Source organism: Microtus pennsylvanicus, chromosome 8, assembly GCF_037038515.1.
Source record: "Microtus pennsylvanicus isolate mMicPen1 chromosome 8, mMicPen1.hap1, whole genome shotgun sequence".
Classification (NCBI taxonomy): Eukaryota; Metazoa; Chordata; class Mammalia; order Rodentia; family Cricetidae; genus Microtus; species Microtus pennsylvanicus.
The window spans coordinates 55,083,191-55,108,942 of NC_134586.1; the positions used below are offsets into that span (position 1 = coordinate 55,083,191).

A 25,752-nucleotide genomic window follows, 5' to 3' on the forward strand; every position below is an offset into this window, starting at 1 on the left:
CGTGCGCGCTGCGAGATTTCTGGGAAATGTAGTACCTGCTTCGTTGGAGGGGCGCACGGGCTGCTAGGCAATGTAGTTTTCGGCGGAGGAGCGGCGCTGGTGCTTCGGAGGCTCGGAGGCAGGCGCGCGGCGGGCAGGCCTGGAGGGGGCGGGTCCGCGCGGGCCTCAGTGCCGCCCGCCAGGCGTGAGGAGAGGGGAAGGGAGGTCACCGCCTGAAGGTGTGTCCACTACAGTCGCGCCGGCTGCCTCGGAGAGCTGCGAGCGTCCGGAACAACCATGTCCTACTGCCGGCAAGAAGGTAAGTCGGGCGCTGCCATGGAGACCGGTCCGGCGCGGGCCTGCGAAAGACACGCGGTTGGGTGGTTTCCACAGGGCGGCCGTGGGTTCTTCGTGGGCCTCACGCGGCGGTTTCCAGATGAAAAAGTAGAGGCTCCCTGAGGAACGAGGCTGGTCCAAGGTCACCGTGAAACTCAAACCCGGGCCTCGGAGGCCTCACGTGGGCCCTGCGAGTGCGGAGCACGTTGTATCTGGCTGGCAATCGGGGACCCTAAGGAATTAATAACCACCGTCCTTAGAACTCCCCACGTGTTTGTATCCCGCACAGGCTTTTTTTAACTATCCCGGAAAGTGCCACTGGCAGGAGCATTTATTGAGCTGCTCCTGTATACCAGGCACTCTTTACATGTAGCGAGCTTTCTAAGGTTCTGTTACTGTCCACGTTTTTAATCAAACGGTAAACTGAGATGGGTTACTCGGCCCTAGAGCCCACAGGTCCTGGAGCTGCAGTGCCAGTCTGGAGCCTTCCTTCCGCCTCTAGCCACATTGAGGACCACTGACTTCCCTCCCTGTTGCTACCTGTAGGCAGCAGCCCAGAAGACTCCGGACTAGTCTGCCATGGCTTCCTGGCACTAACTGGCTCCTTGTGTCTGAGCTGCCAGCCAACCCCTCCAGGCCCTAGTTTCCAGTCTTGTAAATTGAGAGGTCGGCCATCGTTCACGCCGGTATTCACCCAGCACGTGCCCAGGGCAGGAATGAGCCGGAGAACTTCTGGGAATACAGAGCTACAGAGAGACTTGGGTCACCCAGAATTTTAGGATGAGGAGGTCAGCTTCTTCACTGTAAGACTAGGGAATCTGAGGGTAAAGGGGGAACTAATCCACCCAAGGCCATGCATTCAGTTAGAAGGCCCAGTCCACACTGTACAGCCTTTCCCTCCTACCTTAGAACACCCCTTCCGGGCATCATAATTGACTGACATCTCTCCTGAGGACTATGTCTGTTGGTTAGCCCTTGGTGTCCCTTATCCAAAAGCCCCCATCTCCCAGCACTGTTAGGCAGGAGAGTCTTGTCAAGATTTTTGTTTCCTCTAAAACAACCAGTTGGCAGGTTGATGGTGAGTCTTTGGGGAAAGGATGCTAAGCAGGTAAACACTGCTACCTACCTCTTGAAGGGTTTACAGGCCTTAGCTTCTCCAGGAAGGAGGTTGGGTCCATTTGCTGCTACTGCAGGATTGAGCCCATCTTCCTGGTTCAAAAGATAACCATCATGTGGTATTTGTTTTTAGTTAGGTTTTTTGTTTTGTTTTTTTGTTTGTTTGTTTTTTGTTTTGAGTCAGGGTTTCTCTGTAGCTTTGGAGGCTGTCCTGATACTAGCTCTTGTAGACCGGGTTGGCCTCGAGCACAGAGATTTGCCTGCTTCTGCCCCCGAGTGCTGGGATTTAAGGCGTGCGCCACCACTGCCCGGTTTTAGTTTGTTTGTTTGTTTTGAAACAGTCTGACTAGTTCTACAAACTCAAAGATCCTCCTAAATACTGGGATTAAAGGCGTGTGCTCCTCCCTACCTACGACCTCTGTGAGTACAAGGCCAGCCAGGGTTACAGACTGTGTAAGGCTTAAGGTGACCATACTGTGTTCTGGTGGCCTCATGGTTGCTCTCTTGCTCCTCAGCTCCTCTGGCTATGCCTTTGTCGGGTACTTTCTCCCTCCAGCTCCTCACATTGCCAGTTCTTGTCCTTTAGGGACCAGCCCAAAAGTCACCAGGTCTTTCCTGATGCTTTGTATCTCATAAACTCTGAGATTTCTGTCTTCTCCCACCAACCCGAGACATGGCAGAAGGCCTGGGACACAGTGGGTGCTCAGGATTTAATCGAAGGACCCCAGCTACATGCCTGTCCTCTCTCTAAGCAAATGATCGCCTGGACACATGTATCTCTAAGGTCCATACACATATCAGTCTCCAGACTGAAGTGCTCAGTAATAGGGAAAATGCTGAGTCAGTGTACTAAAGGCTCTGCAGGGGTTGCCAGGCTTTGAAAACCCTCTCAGGTGCTGTTTTCTCAAAACCTCTGACCCTGTGAGAACACACTGGCTACCTTTTGCCTTCCAGCTTCACTGGGCCTTGAGCTCCCTCCAGACCGCTCACGCCTCTACCTTTGGGATTGCAGGTGTGTTCTGCTCTGCCACCTTTATTTTAGGATAGTGATCAATCTGGCCTTTTGTGCAGTACTCAGCAAGCACCCTACCACTTGGGCGTTGGCCCCAGTCCCTTTTAAATTCTTTATCCTAGCCCTGATGGAAGCCCAACACTTGAGTTATTTATTTTTCTTTCTATAGACAACCCTACCCCCAATCAGTCTTCTTCACTTGATGCATGTATCATAGTCAGAGCTGACACCCCATCCCCAAGTCCTGATACCAAGCAGAAAGTGTTGAAGGTTTATGGACAATGCTTTTCCCTTTTATTTTTTTGCATGTGTTTTACTTGCTTTCTATTTCAAGAAAGGAGAATAAAGGATACCTACCTTTGCTTTGATGTGAGAGCTAACAACTCAGATGTAAAAGGAGTCCTAAGCTGCTTCATCCCAACCTGACTGGGTGTTTGTCCGGGAGCCTAAGGCCATGTGGATGTGGCAGAGAGTTTGATTGCACTCAGCTGAGGTCACAACTGTCAGCTGCTTTTGCTTAGAACTCAGCAGTTATGCAAATTGCTTTTGGGGGTTCTGGAAACTGGCCAGTCTCCAGGGTCATTCATTAGTCACTCTAGCATGGCCCAGTGGCCTTGCTCAGATGCTTTCTCCAGCAGTGGGAAGAACAGTCTGGCTGTGTTAGTTGTTGGGTGCCGAGGCTAAGACTGCCTCTGGCATAGAGCCCAGGTGGGTAGTGGGGCTAGCCCTGTGTGTGGAGACCTGCCCATCTTTGTGTCTGCCAGTGTGTGAGACCTGTTCCTAAACTGTCATTTTCACTGAGGTAGCCTCTCTGACGTTTGTCCTCGTGAGCCTTCTCCTGGCCTCTTCCTTGGGTATTCCAGCCCAAGTGTGGGCTCCACTCTTTGCCTTACTCTTCCTTCATGTGCCTGAACCAGAACTTTCCAAAATAGTGGGAGAAGTGGACACAGTGCTGGCAACTTTAAGAGAGCCACCTGTCTGCAGCCTGACCTCAGCTTTCACAGTAGCTACCTCCCTCAGGGCTACTCAGGAAGGGCAGGTTTACTCAGTGTACCCTCTGGGTGAGGACCCCAGGTCCCCTGGGTCAGGGTGGGCTGTCAGAAGGCTCAGGGTTGTCCGAGCACTTTTCCTGGGAGGGTTAGGAATTTTGGCCGTTGACCTTTCCTTCTTCCTCCTCAGTTTGGGGCTGGGACAGGGTGGGTCTCTATTGCCCTTATTGTTATGCTCAGTGCTCAGGTCAAAGGTCAGTAATGTGTGTCCGGGAGGACAGTGTGGGTGCTGGAAAGGTTTGGGAGTGAGTGGCTTACATAGGTTCCAGCCTATGTAAGTCACCATTGTGAGCAGAGGGCACTGCTGTTCTGTAGGAGTGGTGAGTAGAGGGCTGGCTGCCACACAGGATTCTGCCCCCAAGGGGCCACCATGGAAACAGATAACCCCTGTGCAGTGTGGGTGCTGAGGACCGGTCCCACCACAATGGAAATGCCTTACGGTGGCTGCTGTGATGGGAGGCGGAAAACTGATGGCCAGAGTCTGTCAGGGTAAGCCACAGGGTGTGCAGGAAAGCTCTTCTAGCCCTTTGTTCTCTTCCTTTTCAAAAATTTACTTGATTTTACTTTTTGAAACAGGGTCTCTATGTAGCCCAGAATAATCTTGAACTCACTCTCCTGCATCAGCCTTCTGAGTAGCTGGGATCATCAGGATTCCTTACAGGGTCACTATAAGGTTTCTGTCAAATAGGCATGTCTGTCCCCACACCATTGGGAGAAACTCTAATGTCAAACATACCTGCCTCCTTATGTTTTTCCCTGTGGCCTCAGGACCTTAGCCAGGCCTAAGTAAAGGTGAGCAAGGGGGTGGGGGTGTTCTGAGAAGGTTGTGCTCTGGGGGGGTGGGGCACTGCAGAAGAGGGAAGAAGATCTCACTACGAGGCTGCTCTAAATCTGCCCTACCCAGTCTCCTTCCTTCTCACGGTGGCTGGCCCTGGATACGCTCTGTCTTTCAGAGGCTGGCTCTGGAGACTCACAGCTGTGGACTGGGGGCCCCAGGTCATAGTGCTCCAGTTCTACCTGGTTGTGAGTTGTTCATAGGCTCTTCACAAGGGGAGGATGGGAATGCACTCCTCTTCCCCCTCAGTTTAGAGAGCTGGATGTTATCTACCTTACCTACCACCTGAGTGGAATTCATGCCAGCTGGCCCTCATGACTACTGGACTGTCCAGTCAGTGATGAGGACAGGGTCAGGGGACCGTCTTCAGATTGGCTGTTCTGTGTTTCACTTTTCTTCAATGAATCCATCTTCTTCTGCTCTAAATCCTAGGGAAGGATCGGATAATATTTGTGACCAAAGAAGACCATGAAACTCCTAGCAGTGCGGAGCTGGTGGCTGATGACCCCAATGATCCCTATGAGGAGCATGGTGAGAGATGAGGGACCCTCAGACACTCGGGAAGGCTTGGTGTTGAGCACCACTTTCCCACTTTGTCTCCCTTCCAGGGGTTGGGACTGTGCCCAGGCAGCAGTTTCTTACTAAAACATTCTGTCTCCATTGTACGTGTTTGTACTGATGAGACTGAGAGTGACTGAAGTTATGGTTGACAGGGATCTCTGCTCTGTCTGCTTACTGGGGTAAGCCCTGCCATGTGTACCAGCTAACGTGCAGGCAGGAAAGCAGCAGCCAGGCAGCTGGTCCTTCTCCCCTGTTAAATCAGGAGGGCTCAGCAAAGCTGCTCAGAACTGTAACACTCCTGGGCTCATCTCCGAATGTAATGGTAGCCCCTTGGACACAGGATGTCATGCTTTGGGCTAGACTCGTTGGTACTCCGGTCTGTGGGGTAGGTGAATGCAGCATTCCCTGTCCGTAAAGTGTCAACACGACTCACTTCAGCACTGGAACAAGTACTTCAGGTGAGAATTGTTGGTGCGTGAGATTGAGCTTAAAGCAGGCAGTTGTGGAGGACGGGCTTGTGGTTAGGACTTTCAGACCTGATCTAAAGCTGATGCTTGTTGTGGGGGGATCATCACCTGTTAGCCTGCTGCCAGGTAAGGGTGAGTACCTAGCACTGTGTTGGGGATATTTATATTTGCAAGTCAGGTGTCGCAGTTTTAGTGCTCTGATAGCGACAGCTGATGTCAGTCTTTCTTAATGAGGAAGTACGAACTCATGTCAGTTCTGGTCCTTTGTTTACCTTGAGTCCATATTAGCTGCACATGTCGCAGAACTCTGGAGGTGTGAGCAGACAATGTCTGCTTGTGTTTGAATGCTATAATTGCTAAAGCTGTCATCTTGTAGATGTGTGTTCTATGTCCCAATTCATTTTGCAAGACCTGAGTTGTGTTTTTGTTTTTTAATTTTATGTGTATGGGTGATTTGCTCGCACATGCATCCAGTGCCTGACAATGCCAGAAAAAGGTGTTAGATCCCCTGGGATTGGAGTTACAGGTGGTTGGTTGTGTGCTGGAAATGGAACCTAGGTCCTCTACAAGAGCACTTGAGATTTCAAGGCCAGCCAGTCTGCTCTACAGAGTAGATTCCAGTACAGCTAGGACCCTATCCCAAACAGTAGTCCAGGCTGGGGTCACAGGTATGTGCCACCACAGATAGCGTCTGGACTATAGTTTTTAAATGTCAGTCTTAGTTCTTTGAAAGCTGTTCTGTGGGTTAGCGTGTTGGAACCTGCAGTGCCAGCGGTATGTTCAGTATTGAGAATCCCTCAGAGGTTGGAAGTAGAGGAGTGCAAGTTGGGTCTCTGGGGATCTGATAGGCCCTGCTACCTTCCTGACCTGGCTCTGAAGCCCAGAAACCTGCAGACAGTGTCAGAAGGACTACTTAGGTTGCCATGCAGCTTCATGTACAGGAACTTACTCTGTAACCGTATTGTTGCTGATGAGCCGCCTGCTGAGGAGCACCGGCGACATTTCCTGCTGTCCCCAAAAGCTGAAGCAGATTTGCTGATAGGCTCTCAGAGCTGGTGTTGAGGTGGGATTCAACCCAGGACTTTGGACACTAGCTCTGCAGCTGCCCCTGGGCATGCCACTGGAGTAAAGGGTCACGCGACTTTTCAGTTTATATAGGCCTTTATTTTTTTTTCTAGTCAGTGCCAAGGATCCTCAGTACTAGCAGCAAGTGCTCGATTGTCAGCATTCTCCGCTTCAGTAGGCTCACAGGAGAACTCTTTCTATAACCATCACAAAGCTGAAAGTAGAAATGTCATCTTGAACCATCTTGGAAAACTAGAAAATTCTATTTAAATGTGAATAAAATTTATAGAAAAAGCCAAAATCAAAAGGAAGAAGCCAATGTAGCTTTTACTAAAAGCCTACCTACAGCTTGACTTCTCAGCTTATTCATAGTACATCACTTAACTTAGAAGTTTGATTTAGTAGGATAGTGGTGGTGCACGCCTTTAATCTCACCACCCAGGAGGCAGAGAGGCAGGCAGACCTCTGAGTTCGAGGCCAGCCTGGTCTACAGAGTGAGTTCCAGAGCAGTTCCAAAGCTACACAGAGAAAACACTGTCTTAAAAAAAAAACACCAAATATATATATATATTTTTATTTTATTTTTTTTTTACGGGCTGTACATGGCGAGCCCTGCTCTACCTCTGCTATACCCCACCCTAATGATTGATTTGTGTAGGAAGAATAGAGCCCCACTAGTCTAACAGCACTTGTTTTGTGCTGTGCAACAGAGTTTAAGAACTTTTCGCAGACATATGTTTACACCACTCTCTGGGATGTGCTGAGCAGAGGCATGGTCAGGGACTGCGTGGGGAGCAGGGCCTGGAGGATCAGTACTTGCTTTGGCTTAGGAGATTCCTGGTATTTAAGTCCCAGAGTTCTGATTCTAGTTCTGGGAGGTGGCTTAGACGGTAGACCAGGTCATGGGGGGAAGCCTTCCGCAGAATAAGGACCAGACAAACATGCTTTGCTTGTTCAAGATCACAGAGGACATCTCTCACCTTGTTCGTCTTCCTCTTCCAGGACTGATACTGCCCAATGGAGATATTAACTGGAATTGCCCGTGCCTTGGGGGAATGGCCAGCGGCCCCTGTGGGGAACAGTTCAAGTCTGCCTTTTCCTGCTTCCACCACAGCAAAGAGGAAATCAAGGGATCAGACTGTATAGACCAGTTTCGGGCCATGCAGGAGTGCATGCAGAAATACCCGGACCTCTATCCCCAAGACGAGGAGGAGGAAGAGGAGGCAAAGCCAGTTGAGCAAGTGGAGGAAACAGCTGCTCCTAAGGCCTCTGCAGCCAAAGAGCAGGGGTCAAGCTCCTGAAGGCCGCAGGCCCTGGCTGCCACTCACCATGAGACTTTCTGTACAATGCCTTTTGGTCACCTCTGTGAAAGTTCCTTTCCTCTGTGCACTGTAATGTACAAAATAACTTATTTTAATGATCAGGAGTCTTGGCTACTTGCCATATACACTGAAGAAAAGAGGTGTGTACACCTATGTCCTGTGTAAACCTGTCCCTGAACATTAAGCCACTGCTGGATGTACTCTGTGATTGCCCCGGATTTTGTCACTTTGAAATACTGTGCTGTGGCTTCTCAACAACCAAAAGTTGTTACTCAGGAAAGTTCGTCGTGAGAAAGCTGACTTATTCTGACCCGTTATATTCCTTTTGGTATATTTTACACCTCTTTGGGAAATTAACTAGATGCCAAAACTCCTTCAAGAGTAGGTCCATTCCTATTGGAAGAGGCTGGTGGTCAGATGCTTGAGTTAGAGTACATGGGACTGCTACCTTATTCCTAGCTCCCAAGTTTCTGTGCAGTTCAGACTCCAAGGTGTCTACAGTTGCAGGGTGGGATTGGACCTAGTGACTCCCAGTCCTTCCTGAGTGAAAGGAGAGGCTTTGCTTTTGCTTTATTGTTTTGCTGTTCCAAAAGCCCTGGTTTGGGGCCTATGTTCACTTGGTCAAGTCAGTTGTAATATTGATGTGGGGACCTAGCTGCTCCCAGAGCAGAAGCCAGCAGAAGAAACATCTGAATGAAGTACTCAATTAAAAAGAAAAAAAATTGTCTGATTTAGAATGTGGCTTTTTCCTAGTTAGAAAGTTGCTAGCTCTCTTGTGATGGTGGAGAATGAACATGTGTGAAGATTTTTTGGGCGGGGGTGGGAGGCTTGCCAGGAAGGCACATCCCAGCCCCAGTCTTTTGTAATTTTGAGACAAAGTCTAAGTTGACGAAGATGGCCTTGATCTTCCTGCCTTAGCTTACCGAATGACATGCTGAGCTACAAATATTTTTCTGTAAGGAAAATAATAAATTAGGAAAAATGAATTTAATTGAAAGTACTCTTCAGAGATACTAGTAAAACCAGTCTAATGGTGGCACATTGCTTAATTTCAGGGGAGTTAGTGGTAGGTGGTTCTCTGAGAATACAAGGTCAGCCTGACACTTACAGGGAGTTTTGGGACAGCCAAGGCTACATAATAATACCATGTCTCAGATAAAGCCAAGCCAGGTGGAATCTTCTTTTTTTATTATGTATACAATATTCTTTCTATGTGTATGCCTGCAGGCCAGAAGAGGGCACCAGACCTCATTACAGATGGTTGTGAGCCACCATGTGGTTGCTGGGAATTGAACTCAACCTTTGGAAGAGCAGGCAATGCTCTTAACTGCTGAGCCATCTCTCCAGCCCCCCAGGTGGAATCTTTTAACATGTTCAGTGTTGAGTGCAGAGCAAGTTCCTTGTTCTTTTGAACATTTGTTCTGCAAACAAGGCAGATTGTTCCCTTGAGGATAGCTCGTGCAGATCCCTTGAGGTAGCGGCTTAGTTCTTAGGCCACACTATCGGGAACCACAGATGTTTTGAGTGCATTCATTACCGATCTGTAAGGGTAACCTTGAAGCAGTAAGGATTTCTTTCCTTGCAGGGTCTGCTGCTGTGGGGCAAGGCATGGCTTTCCTAGGTCCTCCCTCACTGGAGTCATCCCAGCCTTGGCCAGCTCCTCACAAACTAGAGCCACTGTTAGCAGGACTCCAGTGATTGAGGTTTCAGTTCTTCCCTGGCTCTCGGGGACCTTACCTTAGAGCAAGAAAGAATAAGATGAAAGGCACAGACAGCATTTTTGTAATTTAATATCAAATGCAAAGGGACACTCACCAAGCCCCCAGAGCCCCCAGTCAGTGGCATTGCTTCCCCCACTGCCACAGCTTTTTGTGAGAAGTGGCCTAGCCCATATTCCACCCTGAGTACCAGGATGCTGCCATGCCACACTGGGGCAGGTGCCACCACTGTAAAGCTTAAGAGCACAGAACTTTGTTTCTCAAAGCAAATAGACCCTGATACGGTGTCCATGAACCTGTGAGCAACCCTAATTAAGGACATTGGCTCAAAAAAAAAAATGAAAAGGAAGAGGAAAAATAACTATTTGAGAAGGGGGGAATTGGGGGAGGAGAGGGTTATAAGAGGCAGGAATGGGGTGACTATGACCAAAATGCGTTATATACAGTTCAAAATTTCATGGGGGCTGGAGAGATGATTCGGTGGTTAAGAGCACTTGGTGCTCTTCTAGATGACAAAGGTTCAGTTCTCAGCCTACATGGTGGCTCACAGCCCTCCATAGCTCCAGTCCCAGGGATCCAACACTTGACCTGTGAGTACTACATTCATGTGTATATAGACAAACCCTAACACCTGTCTTAGGGTTGCTGTGCTGCTGTGATGAAACACCATGACCAAAGCAACTTGGGGAGGAAAGGGTTATTGGGCTTAGGCTTCAACATCACAGTTCATCATCAAAGGACTCCAAGATGGGAATTCAGGCAGGAGTTGATACAGAGACCATGAAGAGTGCTCCTTACTGGCTTGCTCAAGGCTTGTTTAGCCTACTTTGTTACAGAATCCATTCCTAGCACCAAGGCCAGATGGCTTACAATCACTTGTCAGCCAGGTGGTGGCGCCGCACACCTATAATCCCAGCACCCCAGAGGGAAAAGCAGGTGGATCTCTGAGTTGGAGGCCAGTTTGGTTACAAAACGAGTTCCATGACAGCTATGTCTATATAGAAAAAGAACAAAAACAAAACAATCACTTGCTAATTTCAGTTCTAGGGAATCGAACACCCTCTTCAGACCTCCACAGGTATGTGAACATGCACAGACACATAATTACAGATATAAATAGTAATTATTTGTTGAGAGTCTCCAGTACTGTGTAGTACCCATCATTCTTTTCCGCTTTCAGGTGTGTGCTCCACTCCTGCCTAGTTGCTCTGACAAACGCTATGTGTCACAACTCTATATGGGAATTCAGGTTTCTTGAACCCACCAATGAGTAATGCCAGGCAAGTCTGTACATCAGTAGCACCTTGCTCTGACATCACAGGGAGCCATTGTGAGCAATGCAAGGTCCAAAAGAAGCATGGACTGGCTGCAGCTGGGTTGTGCAGTTTGCATAGCTGTTGCATTGTGGACTTGGAAGTTGGTGATTTGTTGGACTTGACATTGGTCTTCTGCTGGGCACTGACATAGTGAACTATTTCTTGGCTTGCTGGTTAGGGGTATAAGGCTAATAGAGGTACTTATTGGAGTTTTGGGTTTTTTTTGTGTTTGTGTGTGTGCATATACTACCACACTTGTGGAGATTTTCTGCCACCTCCTTACCCAGACCCTGGTGGCGCTGAAAGTCCTGCTGAGGAACTCTTTCATTTGTCACATCAGAAATTGACATCATGAAATCCCTCAGTCATCCAGCTTTATCAGATAATCAACACCACTGTCAACACCTGCCTTGTAATAGGGCACAGAAGCAGGAGAGAGCTGCTGGACAGGATCCAGGAGGATGGACATCTGTGGGGGGGAGGGGTGCGACAACTTTCCCAGCATATTGGGAGCACTGTGCATCACTGTCATTCAAAGTGTGGTGCATGGAGACCGGAGGCCAGAAAATACCCTGTGGATGGCAAAGGCAACATCAAACTCAGTGACTCTGGGTTGGGCTCAGGTGAGCCCTGGGCAGAAAGCTGCAGTCGTTCTTCTTCAGCCTCCCATTCTGTGCCCCAGAGCTCCTGTAGGAGAAAGATATGATGGGCCCGCAGCTAATATGTGGAGCCTGGGAGTCCTACTTTATGACCACAGGGTGCCTCCCTTTTCAAGCACCTACCAATCCCAGGATAAAGCAGAAGATCCTGTTTGAGAAATACTTTACCCCATCTTTCTGCAAGTGTGTTAAATGTGATTGGTCAGTTACTCACCCTGAACCCCAGCAGCCACTATAGACTGCATTGTGCAGCATCCATGGCTCACTCTAGGGGAGGTGCCTTCTCTTGAGTTTTCCTTGCCGGAGTGTCCCAGACTCCATTATCACAGTCATCATGGCAGATTTGGGATGTGACCCTTATGAGGTCCTGGAATCTTTAAAAGCATAAATCTTCAATAAAACAATGACTACATATCTGGTATTACAACACCAGAACCCCTGAGAGGACAGCAGGTGCGACACCTTGTGTGACCCTTGCAGATCTTCCCACCTTCCCGCTCCTCCTGAACCCGAGAGCTAGCAAGTCAGCCCTTCACGCCTTTCCCTATAAATGCCAGCTTTCCAGTGGTGGACATTCAAGGGTGGAGGAAGGCAAGAGGGCCATCATGTCTGCTGCTCCCCAGTGCTCCCTGCTGAAGAGGAGCATCTCTTATTTCAGGGCAGCCTGCCAGCATGATGCTGCTGCTGCCCTCTGCATCCACTCCATGAGTACCTGTGCACTGAGCCAAAAAGCCATGTGGGCTCTCAGGACACACCTCCAGAAAACAGCTCACTTCTCAAGGAGGCACTGTGGACTCTGACCACCAAGGGTGCAGCTCATCCTCTGCGGCTCTATCATCCAGCCAGTGTCCATGTCCAGTGAGCAGCCTGACAGTGTGATGATAGGTCAGGTCTCCAGGAACAAAGTGTCTCCAATCAAAGGGAGGGGAAGGGAAAGACACCCAAAGCCAGGAGGTGAGGCACTGAGAAGTATCTGTGCATTGACCTCATCTGCGCTGTGCTTTTCAATTGACAATTGTGCGCCTGCATGGGGTGTGATTTAACATGTTTGTCATCTCAAATAGACAACTTCATGTAGACTTTGGAGTATATGTGAACAGAGGGTAGACACCAGAGCTGGGGCAAGAGAAGTGGTCAAGAGAGACAAAGGTCAAGATCCAAGGAATCAGCTCGGCAGCTATCATGGTGAGGAGTAAGATCTGTGGGTCTCAAAGTCACTAGGGGATTCTCTCATGTTTGCTTCTAAGTGGTGAGGGGCAGCCCCCCAGCCTTGAGGATGATGAGCCGTGGGGTGAGTTCAGCCTGGCAAGGACTGAGACCACCAGAGCAGTGTAGCCAGGCTGGAAGTGTAGGCTACTGTGCGCTCATGTGCACAACTCTGAGGTCTTGGGCAAGTGTGGGCACTGAGGCAGGTCTGTGAAGCTAAGTCCGGTTAGTCATGGAGAAATGACCCCACCCTAGGGGACACTGAGCTAGAAGAATGCCCAGAGTTTCCTGGGGCCAAGAAGGCTGGGCCCCTCCTGGTAGAAGATCAGACCACCTTTCCCTGCTGTGCCCTGCCATGCCTTGCCCTGCTTGTCTGTCCTTCAGGTTTCGTGCTGGGGAGGTGGTCTTCAGTAAAAGATGAGATGACTGTTACTCCCAGATAATTACATGCCAGGCTAGCCCGTGTGTATCAAGGCTAAGTTCACAAGAATGAGAATGTAAGCCCACGGCTGCAGCCCTGCAGGATACCTCTGCATGGCAGCCCCTGCCGTCCTGTCCATAAAGACAGAGTGAATGTGTGTGCACATGCATACATGCATGTATATGTCCTGGAAACCAATGTAACACAAAGCTTAAGAAAGCCTCATCTGTGCACTGAAGTGTTGTTCCTTCTCCCAATGCTGCCCCCTTCCCCCATCTAGCTTCATTCTTCTGTTTTTTTTTTAAATCTATTTGGATCCCTTTTGATAATCTATTTTGATCCACCAACCTGACCACACTGGAAGCCCAGCTTCCACAGATCTCAACAGCTGCAGCATCTCAGAGTGACCAGGTGACAGGTGTTTGGGGCTGATGACCCACTTATGGTGGCTGTTCTAGCTCAGCATGGCTGTGGGAGACTGCTGCCAGCTCTGCTTACAGGGAGAATCAGAGACAAGATGCTAAGACCCTGCTAGATCTTTTTTTTTTTCTGTATTTGAGACAGGGTTTCTCCGTAGCTTTTGGTTCCTGTCCTGGAACTAGCTCTTCTAGACCAGGCTGGCCTCGAACTCACAGAGATCCGCCTGCCTCTGCCTCCCAAGTGCTGGGATTAAAGGCATGCACCTGTAGTAATATGGACGCGGTGGGGCTGTGTCCCCAAAACCCCAGCCGCCTGCCCTGCCCGGCTAGCTTATGCCCCGAAATAATTACACACAAACTGTATTCATTTAAACACTGCTTGGCCCATTCTCTTCTAGGCTAATTCTCACACCTGGACTAGCCCATGTCTAATCATCTGTGTAGCGCCCCTAGGTGCGCTTACCGGGAAGATTCTAGCCTAAGTCCATCCTGGGTCGGAGCTGGGGCATGGTGTGCGTCTTCCCTGGAGCAGGTAGCATGGCGTCTCTCCTGCGTCTGCTCCGGAGAGCAGAGCTGTGGAGTCTGACCTCACTTCCTCTTCCTCCCAGCGTTCTATTCTGTTTACTCCACCCACCTAAGGGTGGGCCTATCCAATGGGCCTAGCAGTTTCTTTATTGCTTACAATGAAATCAACAGATTGATATATGACACTCCCATATCACTTCCCCTTTTTCTGTTTAAACAAAAGGTTAAAGGAAGGCAAAATTACATATAACAAAACAGTTATCAAGTAAAAATTACAATAATCTTTATCATAACTAAGGAAAACTATAACTATAACTAACTATTCTTAACTCCATCAAAGACTCCAAAAAGATACATTACTACCTAAGCAAACAAGAAAAAAAGCAACTTTTAAAACTCTAGAAATGACAGAGACATCTCACTCCCTGGATAGTCACCAAAGTTCCTCCGTACCGTTGGGGCATCTGTCTTCAGCCTTCAGGCCCATGGTATCCAGCAGACATTTCCATAAAGCAGGAAAATTCAAAGTCAGTTCAGTCACTATCTGTTGTGTCCTGCAGAATGACTCGCAGACTCTTTCATGAATCAGGAACCCCGAAAGATCATCTCACCTTAGGCAAGTTCAGTAGTCCTCTCTCTGTGGGTTCTCTGTGTCCAGTTTATGCAATAGTCCAGGCAAGAGCAGTTTCTTGCCCAAATGGCTATCAAACTCCATAAGGATCCTCTTCGATGCCCATCTTCTTCTTGAAGTAGATTGGTGCTGCCAGGAGCAGAGTGTCTCATTGTCATGAAAAGTCCTCAGTTATTAAAACATTAAATGTCCTATTCTATAATCTTTGAAGGACATGAAGAATGTCTATCTAAAATATATCTCTATATATCTAGAAAATCTAACTAACATGACTAGAAGCTTTACTGTTATCGATGATTATCCCTTAACAACCTATATTTCTTAATTATACAGTAAATATTTAAATGAACTACACAATCACAATACCTTAATCAAAATTAGAAACACTTATACATATAACAAAATTGACCTTAAATCTCTATCAATAAAGCAAAATCTATACTAATGCAAATTATTCATACCTATATCATATCCCCCTTTAAATGTAAAAGAACATTTATAAACTATATTTGGGAACATGGGCGCAGTTTTTTCTCTCCAAACTGCTTCCTGCTGAATGGGGGCGCTGTTAATCAGATTATTTAGGGTGTAACCTGTATGCCAGGTTTATCTCAGTTGGCAGTTGAGCAAAGCAATTTTCTGAAGATGTTCACAGCAAACCTTCAGGAGGACGTGGTCCATTATACCAAATCGGAATAGAAGAAATCCATAGAGTCTCATCCTCTGTGAAAACAAAAGAAGACTCTCTCCCAAGCATCATATCCTTAGACCCAAATTCTGAAATCGTAATACCCTTACATCCATTCTGGTTTAGCTTGGCAGCCCATGCAATGAAATGTCTCTCTGTACTTAGCTCCTTCACAGTCAAAAATTTTAAAGAAAACACAATAATACAAAGAATCCAGACTCTCTGTGAATTTTTCATCTTTACGCGGCTTATTTTTCTTTATTTCTTTTAATCTCTTAACTATCTGTACTCTGTCTTTTTAAAGACTTTACCTTTTTTTTTAAACCATTAACTTTATTCTCTATATTCTTTTTCTTCTCTCTCCCAAGCCAACGTACATTCATCCAACAGTGTGACTCATTTAGTGGTCTGAATCTGTCCTATTGTGAATCTACAATTTTTTACTATCCAGGAGCACTTTTGATTTGCGCCTTTAAATCACTAGACGCTTAAGAATCCAAGCTGTGACATTCCTAAGTTAACTTTTTGCTTTTTGAGCGTATATCTGTAGACCAGGCTGTCTTTGAACTCTCAGAGATCCGCCTGTCTCTGCCTCCCAGGCATTGGGATTAAAGGCGTGTGCTACCACACCTTGAAGTCACAGAGGTCTATCTCCCTCTGCCTCCCAAGTGTTGGGATTAAAGGTGTGTACACACAACAACTCTCTTCCTTTTTTACTTTAAGAACTTCAACTTTTAGCTCGCACATATTTTTAACACACAGTAAACCATTCAGAAATTTTCTCTGTCTTTGAATCTCTCTTTACTGTATATCTCTCTTTTTCTGACCACAAGAGCCTTTAATTTACCAAGCAATATCAGTAGGACTAAAGGCGTGGCTTTGCCAGCTAGATCCAGTCCATTCCTTAGCTTTTCAGCCTCTTGGCTGAGGTACTGGCTGTAGCCATGTTTATAGCATTTCAAGGTCCCTGCCAGCCAACAAGCTACAACAGACAACACTCAAGTCCTCTCTCGGTAGCCGGCCCTCCTACCTCAGTCAGAGTTTGCCATGGCAGGAAAGCCCAGAAAGCCGGCATTTTTAAATGGCGCAGCTTTTTCCTGCTACGGCTGAAAACCGAAAAGCATGCATTTAGCTTTTCGTCAACACCATTTAAGTGTTTCGTGGCAGGACCTCTTAATGAGCTTCAGGGATTTGCAGCTGAAGCTGAGTCAGGAAAATTTCAAAATGGAGGACGTACCATTTTGTGCTAGCTCTGGGGCTACCAGGTAGGAGCGGCACTCAGCACTTTAATTCTGAAACTGAGCATGCAGCACAGAAATTCTTTTCATCAAAGTTACATCCAAATCTGACACGCAGAGCACTGCGCAGTCTGAAAACACGTCCCTGTATGGCGGCAGGAATCCGCCATGCTCTTTCGCCTGCCTAAGCCTGATTCTGCCTTCTGCCCAGGAGCAGGCGGGGAGCTCTGAGTCATCGTCACGGTCTCAGAGCACTCTCCTTCCGATCCCAAGCGGGAACACAAACATAAAGCCAGAGTTTGCACTGGCGGCACAGCCCCAGGAAGCCACGCTTTGAAATGACACAGCGTTTTTTCTGCTGCTGTTGCCAAATCAGGAAATCTCTCTACAGCACGCCACCAACAAACAGCAAAAATCTGTGTTAAACTCTCTCTCCCTTATTTTTAAGCCTTCTCAGGTTTTTTAAGTGGGTTTAGTTAGCCACACGTCTGGGCGTCATTTGTAGTAATATGGACGCGGTGGGGCTGTGTCCCCAAAACCCCAGCCGCCTGCCCTGCCCGGCTAGCTTATGCCCCGAAATAATTACACACAAACTGTATTCATTTAAACACTGCTTGGCCCATTCTCTTCTAGGCTAATTCTCACACCTGGACTAGCCCATGTCTAATCATCTGTGTAGCGCCCCTAGGTGCGCTTACCGGGAAGATTCTAGCCTAAGTCCATCCTGGGTCGGAGCTGGGGCATGGTGTGCGTCTTCCCTGGAGCAGGTAGCATGGCGTCTCTCCTGCGTCTGCTCCGGAGAGCAGAGCTGTGGAGTCTGACCTCACTTCCTCTTCCTCCCAGCGTTCTATTCTGTTTACTCCACCCACCTAAGGGTGGGCCTATCCAATGGGCCTAGCAGTTTCTTTATTGCTTACAATGAAATCAACAGATTGATATATGACACTCCCACATCATGCACCACCACCGCCCGGTCCCTGCTAGATCTTAAACATAGCCCCTGAAGCTATCTCCAAAATTCAGGGCACATGCATGCCAACAGGTGGTCCCGAGGACGTAAGTCAGCTGAGGCAGTAGGCGGGTGTTGTGAACAAGCAGGCAGGTGTTGTGAACAATCAGGCATTGACTGAAGACCCTACAAGGTCAGAGCCTGGAGGGGTTTGGTTGGCTGGTGCAGAGAAGAAGGCTTTCCTGGTGGAAGTCCAGCTGTGCCCGGAAATCTGCTCTGGGGGCAGAGCAGCAGCATGTGGCAGGAAGAGGAGATGCAGGGACTCATTCTGGTGTGGAGTCTCCCAGCCCCCTCCAGACCTGGAGCCTCTTCGGGGCACTCACTCTGTCTCCATCTCTGTCTTTGTATCCCGCAGCCTGCTTCCTCCAGACCTAAGTGGGGTCCTCTTTTCCCACTCTGTGCACCTGTCATTGCTCAGGGGTCACAAGAAGATTCCTGTCCTTGATGTGATGGTCACACCAACAGCTCTAGTTATAGAATTATCTACTTAGGTTCCAAAAGAAGAAAGTTGCAATAACAATCAAGCATGGCCTCAGTGAGGCTGTGGTGCTATTTGCTCTCAGGTTCATGGGAAAAGTCCAGAGGAATGTAGGTTCTGGAGAGAGGGTGCCCACTGGAGAATAACATCTCACACTGGTGACTTAACACTCAGGTGATCTGCTTTGACATTCCTTTCTTCAGTCCCCTTTCTGTTCCCTTTTCTGAACCTCTTTCTGCTTTGGTCCAGGGTGTTATCACACAAGGTGTAGAGGTCATGGATGTATTACAACACTGCCAGGTGAGGCTGGAGGGGGCTGGGGGATGTGAAGGGCTTCATGCAGGTGGCGTTCCCTGATGAGCTGGATCTCCAGGGTTCATGTTTACCTTCCAGGGCCTCGTGCTGAGCAGGGGCTGAATTCATGATGAGCACAGACTGCAGATGAACTTGTGAACACACTTCTCCCCCAGAAAACGGAGGGGAGACCACTCAGGCTGAGGCATAGAACTGAAGCCCACAGGGGAATGGGATGAGTGGCCCTAGTGAGCACCTGCATTGCCTCTCAGTGGCTATGTGAGCCACCATAGCTTGTGTCTGACTCCTCAGAGGGTCTTTGTCTAGCTTCTGCTCCTCCTCCCAAAGCAGTCTATGTATCTCTGTTACACTCACACTCCCCTACACTTGTGTCGGGGGAGAGGGGCGGGGTGGTATGTGTGACTGGCAATTGATGCCAGGGCATAACTCTACCGCTGGGCTGTGTCCCCAGTCCTTGAGGGTTGCTTTTTTGAATCAGTGTTCTCACTCTATCCCAGACTGTACTTGAACTCGTGACCTTTCTGGCTGCCTGCTCACAGGATCTTCTGATGCCCTGGGCTGTGAGGATTGACAGATACCAGGAACTTTAGAAACTCACACACCTGTGTCTGGCAAGATCTGTTTTCCAGGGGCATCACATTTTGACATGTACAGATGTGCTGTGTTACATGCATAGCTCCTGGGATGCCTGTGGGCCCTAGATACACCTCTGTTAAGGGTGATCTGTCGAATGGTTGTTAAGTGGCAGGACTGTTAAAGGTAGTCCACTTGCTGGAATTAAGTCAACCGGCTGTGACTCATACGGCTGTGCTTTGATCCTGGTCCTTTTTCCTTCCTGCTCTCTGCTTTCTGGCCACCTTAAGATGAGGCACTCTGTGCATCGTACCGGACACCACGATGTTCTGCTTCATCACAGGCCCAGTCACAAGGGAGCTAGAGGCCTTGGACAGAAACCTGAAGCATGAACCCAGGTGTGACTGTGGGGACTTTGCAAAGAGGGACTGTGGATGGACATCCAGAGACAGTGAGGCACCCAGATGCTACTGTGTAATGAGAGGGATCAAGCAGAGACAGGACTCCTGAGTCTGACAGATTGTGAGCTGCCCTTGCTCAACAGTCATGGGCCCAAAGCCACATCCCTATGCCCGAAAATGAAAGGATGGCTAGAGCCCATCAGGCCACAGGGGCTCAGGGCACGTGTGACTCCTTACAGCTGACCACAACTAGGGACAGACTGGAAGCCACATCACTCTCCAGGCCATGCATGTGGACAAGCACTGATGAGAATCTCATCGAAACAGTGGCTTCATGTTCCCGGACCTTCCCGACCCTTATGGCTGCTTCCTGGGATGAACAGGATCATGTGATGCAGGAGACAAAGTACACTTCATGGGATACAAAAGACAGAGGCAGAGTGGTGTGGACTGCCCAGCCAGGGTGAACTCAGGTTGGTCTGGTATCCCATGGCCCTCGCACCCCGCCCTGCATCCAGGCAGTACAGCTCCTCCCATTCTGCCTGACAGAAGAAACAGCGGCTGCGGGGCACAGTTGCGGAGATGGGGAACTCTTCCCTGCACTCACACAGTGACTGACATAGTTTTCCATTTTAGCACACTCCCATCGTCATCTGAGAAGTCTCACAGCGCCGTTAGTAACGGTGCCCTGTGTACTGTGAGAAAACCAAAAGCTGACGAGGAATCTGCGGATAGCCTAGAGATTAGTGACAAGCAGCAAGGACTAGACTTGCTAGTGCGTGCGTGAGTCCCATCACGTGCTACGGATACGGACACCGAAGGAGGCCTGGAACCAAGCCCTCTGAACCTGAAGGAAGACGAACGCGGGGAGTCTGTTTCTGAAGCCTGTGGGAGCGCTGCTTCTGCCATGGCAGAAACATACCTGCGAGCTTTCCCTTTCCGTTTGATACTTATTACCATGATGTGAGGTGCTTGGAAGTTACTTTTCACATACTCATTTTTAGGCCGTTCCCTTCTCCAGATCCTAGGCAGACTTTGGTGAAGCACACCAGTGAGCAAAGCCACGAGAAGAGTCTGGGACGAAACAAAACGGGCCGGGTCCAACAGCGACGCTCAGGGACCAAAGCCAGGCAGGGACGCAGTCTGAAGACGCAACTGACCCGCGACTCCAGATGACGCAATAGCACTGCGCCATGGTGTGACAGCACTCGAGGCTCCACCCAGCCAGACCCGCTACTCTCACTGCGCATGCGCCACCCTTGTCAGCGGGGCGGTACTTCTGCCTAGGTGCTCAAGCTAGGGGTTTGCCTTGGGCTCCGGTGTCTCTGGTTTTAGGAGTTTGAGGGAAGAAACTAGGGCTGGGTGGAGGGGGGGAGGGGGGCGTCATTACAGGCTGGACAACGTAGGAGGGCGCATTTGGAGTGCTGTGGAACAGCACACTACAGAGCCTTGCTCGCTGAAGATGACAGGATTAATGTCTAGAATATACGGAGAGTAATAAAATGAATACCTAGAAGTCAAGTGATGGGCTACGGACATGAGAATACAGTTTCCAAGAGATGGGGTTTAAATGTCCAGTAAACATAGTAAAAATTTGTCGACCACTAACTATTACAGAGATGGAAATTAAGTTGAGAATTTGTCTCAGCCCAGTAAGAATAAGCATGTCAACTGGTCTTGGCCTGTGTTCAAGAAGGAACCCAAGGATGTGGAAGATGACTGGGGCTTTTTAAAATAGCAATAACAGGGGCTGGAGAGATGGCTCAGTGGTTAAGAGCACTGTCTGCTCTTCCAGAGGTCCTGAGTTCGATTCCCAGCAACCACATGGTGGCTCACAACCATCTGTAATGAGATCTGGCGCCCTCCTCTGGTGTGCGGGCATACATGGAGGCAGACTGTTGTATACATAATAAATAAATAAATCTTTAAAAAAAAATAGCAATAACAGTCTGTTGGTTTTTCTTATCTTTGAAACAAAAAATCACATAGTAAATGCCCGAGAAACACTGGAAGAGATTTTTACTACCACTTGCATCATCTGCCCCACGGTTTCCCAGTCATGGCTGGGGTGTGTACCCATTGCTGGGTCTTTTTAGTGCCTAAGCTTTTATGTGCATTAAAGACTGCCAGGTTCTACAGAAAATACTGCCAACTACTACTTCTTCCTGTGTCAAGTGCCTTGTAAAACTTCTACAGTTGTTGGTGGTGACTTAAAGTGGAAGCATTATGTACTAGTGTAGAATTCTAGCCCTCCCCACCTTTGAGTCTCAATGAACTCATAGACACATCATTTCAGCGGTGTGTGTGTGTGTGTGTGTGTGTGTGTGTGTGTGTGTGTGTGTTTGTGATTAAAGATAGGCATTATACTGTATCTTCTCAGCTTTTGCAAATCAGCCCATAAGCATTTACACGGATAGTGCTTATCTTGCTCACTCTGTGCCACTATTAGAAACTGTGGGACAAATAAAACATACTTCTAAGGCTGGAAAGCTTTTTCAGAAATTACAGATTTTAATCAGAAAAAGAATTTTTTCATTTTTTATAGGGCACCTGTGTGCACATTCAGGTCTCCCTGGACCCCTTGCTGAAGGTCATCAATGTGCTGACATGGCCACTCATACTCAACTCCTTGTTATGCAGACAAGTCAAGATATTGATAAGGTCACGATGGCTCATCATAGTCACCAACTACATCATCTTAATGCTCACGCCTCATATCACCAAAGAACAAGCCAGACAAATAGTTCGACATCTTCCAGTACCACATCTGGGCGTCAATTCTCAAGAGTTTGTCCCTAATGCACTATGGAAAATGGATGTGACTCATTTCTCTGAATTTGGGAATCTCAAATATATACATGTTATAGTAGATACTTATAGTGGCTTTAGTTTTGCTACTCTACAATCTGGAGAAGCAACAAAACATGTCATTCATTAGTCACCTACTGACAACATTTTCAGTGCTCGGCTGTCCTCAGCAAATCAAGACAAATAATGGTACTGGATATACTAGTGCTGCCTTTTCTAGGTTTTGTAAACAACTTAATATCTCCCATATTACGGAGATTCCTTAGAACCCCCAGGGACAAGGCATTGTTGAAAGAGCACACTTCACGCTCAGATTTACCATTGATAAAATAAGAAGGGAGATTGGTACTTCACGAGAGGGTCACCCAGAAATATCCTATCTCATGCCTTCTTTATCATCAATTTTTAAAAATTGGATGCTGATGGACAATCAGCTACCATCTGCTTTTGACACACAGAAACTCATAAACAATTTGCCACGGTACTATGAAAGGATTCTATAAATAATTCCTGGCATGGGCCAGACCTACTCCTTATCTGGAGATGAGGGTTGGTATGTATTTATTCCCAAAACATGAAATCTGCTTGATGGCTTCCTGAATGCCTAGTTAGACAAATTGATAAAATACAAAATAATGAAAATAATGATCTAACATATTCCAGGGATGAAGTGTCTCCCTGAGAACAAATATTTTTAAATTTCAGATAAAAAAATGAAGAAATGGACCATACTACAGGAAATTTTGCTGCCTCTGATGTCTGCAGCTGAAGGAGGAGTTGGGCCACCAGCAAACACCCACGACCTACTACAAGCTTATTTTGCCCTCCTTGTGAATGCCATGAAGGCATTAGTAATGCGCCCCCTACTTTCTTCCCTTGTTAGCATCCTTGCTTGGCTTATTAATTTTCCTATCGCTAGGATCTTTTCTTTTAAGTTGATAGCATCTATAAAACAACAGATAAATGAGGCAACTAAAATGAAAACTATACAGGTCCATTACCATAAACTGGATATGGCCGACATTGAAAAATATGATAATGTTCATGCACACATGAGGTACCCAGATAATTGTCTTTAAACTTGGTGTGCTGGCCTGGATAGCCAGAGGCAGGTAACGGGAGGCTGTATACCTATGTTAAAAATGTCACCTAAGACAGGAATAGAACCAAAAGCCATTCTGTCTTTCTAGGATGGGTAAGGACGGGACTACAGAATTACCCCCCTCTCCCCCCCCGACCTAAGACATGCACAGCCCACTCAAGTAACTTTCAGCATTCTAAAAATTAATAAAAAATAAAAAAAGGGAGACCTGTGGGAGACTTACTGCTCTCTAAATCAGTTTCACCCACCCTGTTGTGCCTGACTTCTCCTGATGTTCTGATCTGTCAAAAACCAACTCTACAAGGAGTTATTGCTCCATTATTCCTGTGTTCTTAACAACCTGACTTTTCTGTATGTTGCAGTTAGGAACTTTCTGCCTGACCACTAGACCATGGTTAGGTTGTCTATTAAGTTACCTAGTTACCCATATACACACAAAGAACTTTCTCATTTCCCTTACCCTATATTTACCTTGCTTATTCCCTTGAATAAACGAGACTTGATCAGAATCCTGTCTTGTCTCCATCTCTTGTGTCTCTTGTCCCTTTCTATTCTCACTCCCCCTCTATGGTCTCCTTTGACTCACCCATGGGTCAGAGCACACACATATACCAGAAAAGAATGAGCAGAACAGTGAAGGTGAGAAATGCTAGTTCAGTGTCCTCCCGTCCTAACACTTGGTGCATATTGTCAGTACAGCTCTTTGTTTTGGTCAATTTTCTTCATGCTTTACATTTTAATGTTATTCTTGGCTGTGGAAGAAGCTGGAACCTCATGGATTTCTACAGGCAGACTCTTTCTTGGATATTACATAAGGTGCTATGGTAAAAGGTGCTTTTGATAAAAGGTTCTAACTGAAATGCCAACTCATTAATACTGCTGATTATGTCTGATAATTTCTGAATACAATGAGCTCTTGATTTCTGCATGTCACTAGCATGAATCTCACAGGTTCTTTCTGTACTCCAGGAGTTACTAGAATGGCCGTATCCAGTGGTTTTCTTTTCTTTTTTTATTTTTTTAAATTTATTTATTTATTAAAGATTTCTGCCTCCTCCCCGCCACTGCCTCTCATTTCCCTCCCCCTCCCCCCACTCAAGTGCCCCTCCCCCGATCAAGTCCCCCTCTCTCATCAGCCCAAAGAGCAATCAGGGTTCCCTGCCCTGTGGAAAGTCCAAGGACCACCCACCTCTATCCAGGTCTAGTAAGGTGAGCATCCAAACTGCCTAGGCTCCCACAAAGCCAGTACGTGCAGAAGGATCAAAAACCCATTGCCATTGTTCTTGAGTTCTCAGTAGTCCTCATTGTCCACTATGTTCAGCAAGTCCGGTTTTATCCCATGCTTTTTCAGATCCAGGCCAGCTGGCCTTGGTGAGTTCCCGATAGAACATCCCCATTGTCTCAGTGTGTGGGTGCACCCCTCGCGGTCCTGAGTTCCTTGCTCGTGCTCTCTCTCCTTCTGCTCCTGATTTGGACCTTGAGATTTCAGTCCAGTGCTCCAATGTGAGTCTCTGTCTCTGTCTCCTTTCATCGCCTGATGAAGGTTAATATTCAGGAGGATGCCTATATGTTTTTCTTTGGGTTCACTTTCTTATTTAGCTTCTCTAGGATCGCGAATTATAGGCTCAATGTCCTTTATTTATGGCTAGAAACCAAATATGAGTGAGTACATCCCATGTTCCTCTTTTTGGGTCTGGCTTACCTCACTCAGGATAGTGTTTTCTATTTCCATCCATTTGTATGCAAACTTCAAGAAGTCATTGTTTTTTACTGCTGAGTAGTACTCTAATATGTATATATTCCATACTTTCTTCATCCATTCTTCCATTGAAGGGCATCTAGGTTGTTTCCAGGTCCAGTGGTTTTCTGTTGTAGAATATTTAACTATGCAAAGATATGTTGCTGTTTTACCTTGCCTGCCTAAGGCACCTGATTTTTCTAATGAAAAACTGAATGGTCAATAGCAATGGAGGACTTATATGCAGGACTTCTGCGCAGGGAGAGAAGATAGGATAAGGTATTTATTCTTGAGGAAGAAAGGAAAGAAGACACCTGGGAGATGCCAGGAGCCAGTCAGCCAGACATGGAGGAAGTAATAAAGTAGGACCTAAGAAAGAAAGAAAGAAAGAAAGAAAGAAAGAAAGAAAGAAAGAAAGAAAGAAAGAAAGAAAGGGAAAAACTTTTGAGACAAATGTAAATGAATAGAAACAGGTTAAATTAAGTTAAAAGAGCTGGTGGGACAAGCCTAGACTAAGACCAAGCATTCATAATTAATGATGTGTCTCTGTGTCTTTATTTGGGAGCTGATTGGTGGTCCAAAGATAAATTTCAACTACAAGTGGCCCCCAATGTGGGGCCCAAATTTCCACATAGGGTTTAAGAACACTGAAAAAGGGGGTGGAGAGGATAGAGCTCCTTTAAAAGGCACTGCTGTGTATCAGAGCACTTGAGCAGCTGCCACACTAAGTAGGCGCAGCAAGCTAAGTCAAAACACCTGCCACAG

The 25,752-nt window shown here is 47.4% G+C and overlaps 1 protein-coding gene across 1 annotated transcript; it reads left to right on the top strand.

Annotated features, from left to right (window-relative positions):
* The first annotated feature begins 127 nt into the window (after window positions 1-127).
* Chchd4 (coiled-coil-helix-coiled-coil-helix domain containing 4) lies at window positions 128-8,728 on the top strand. Its single transcript, XM_075983482.1, has 3 exons — window positions 128-298; window positions 4,760-4,858; window positions 7,423-8,728. Exons 1-3 carry the CDS (start codon window positions 277-279, stop codon window positions 7,719-7,721), a joined length of 420 nt encoding a protein of 139 aa, XP_075839597.1. The 5' UTR covers window positions 128-276; the 3' UTR covers window positions 7,722-8,728.
* Window positions 8,729-25,752: the final 17,024 nt, after the last annotated feature.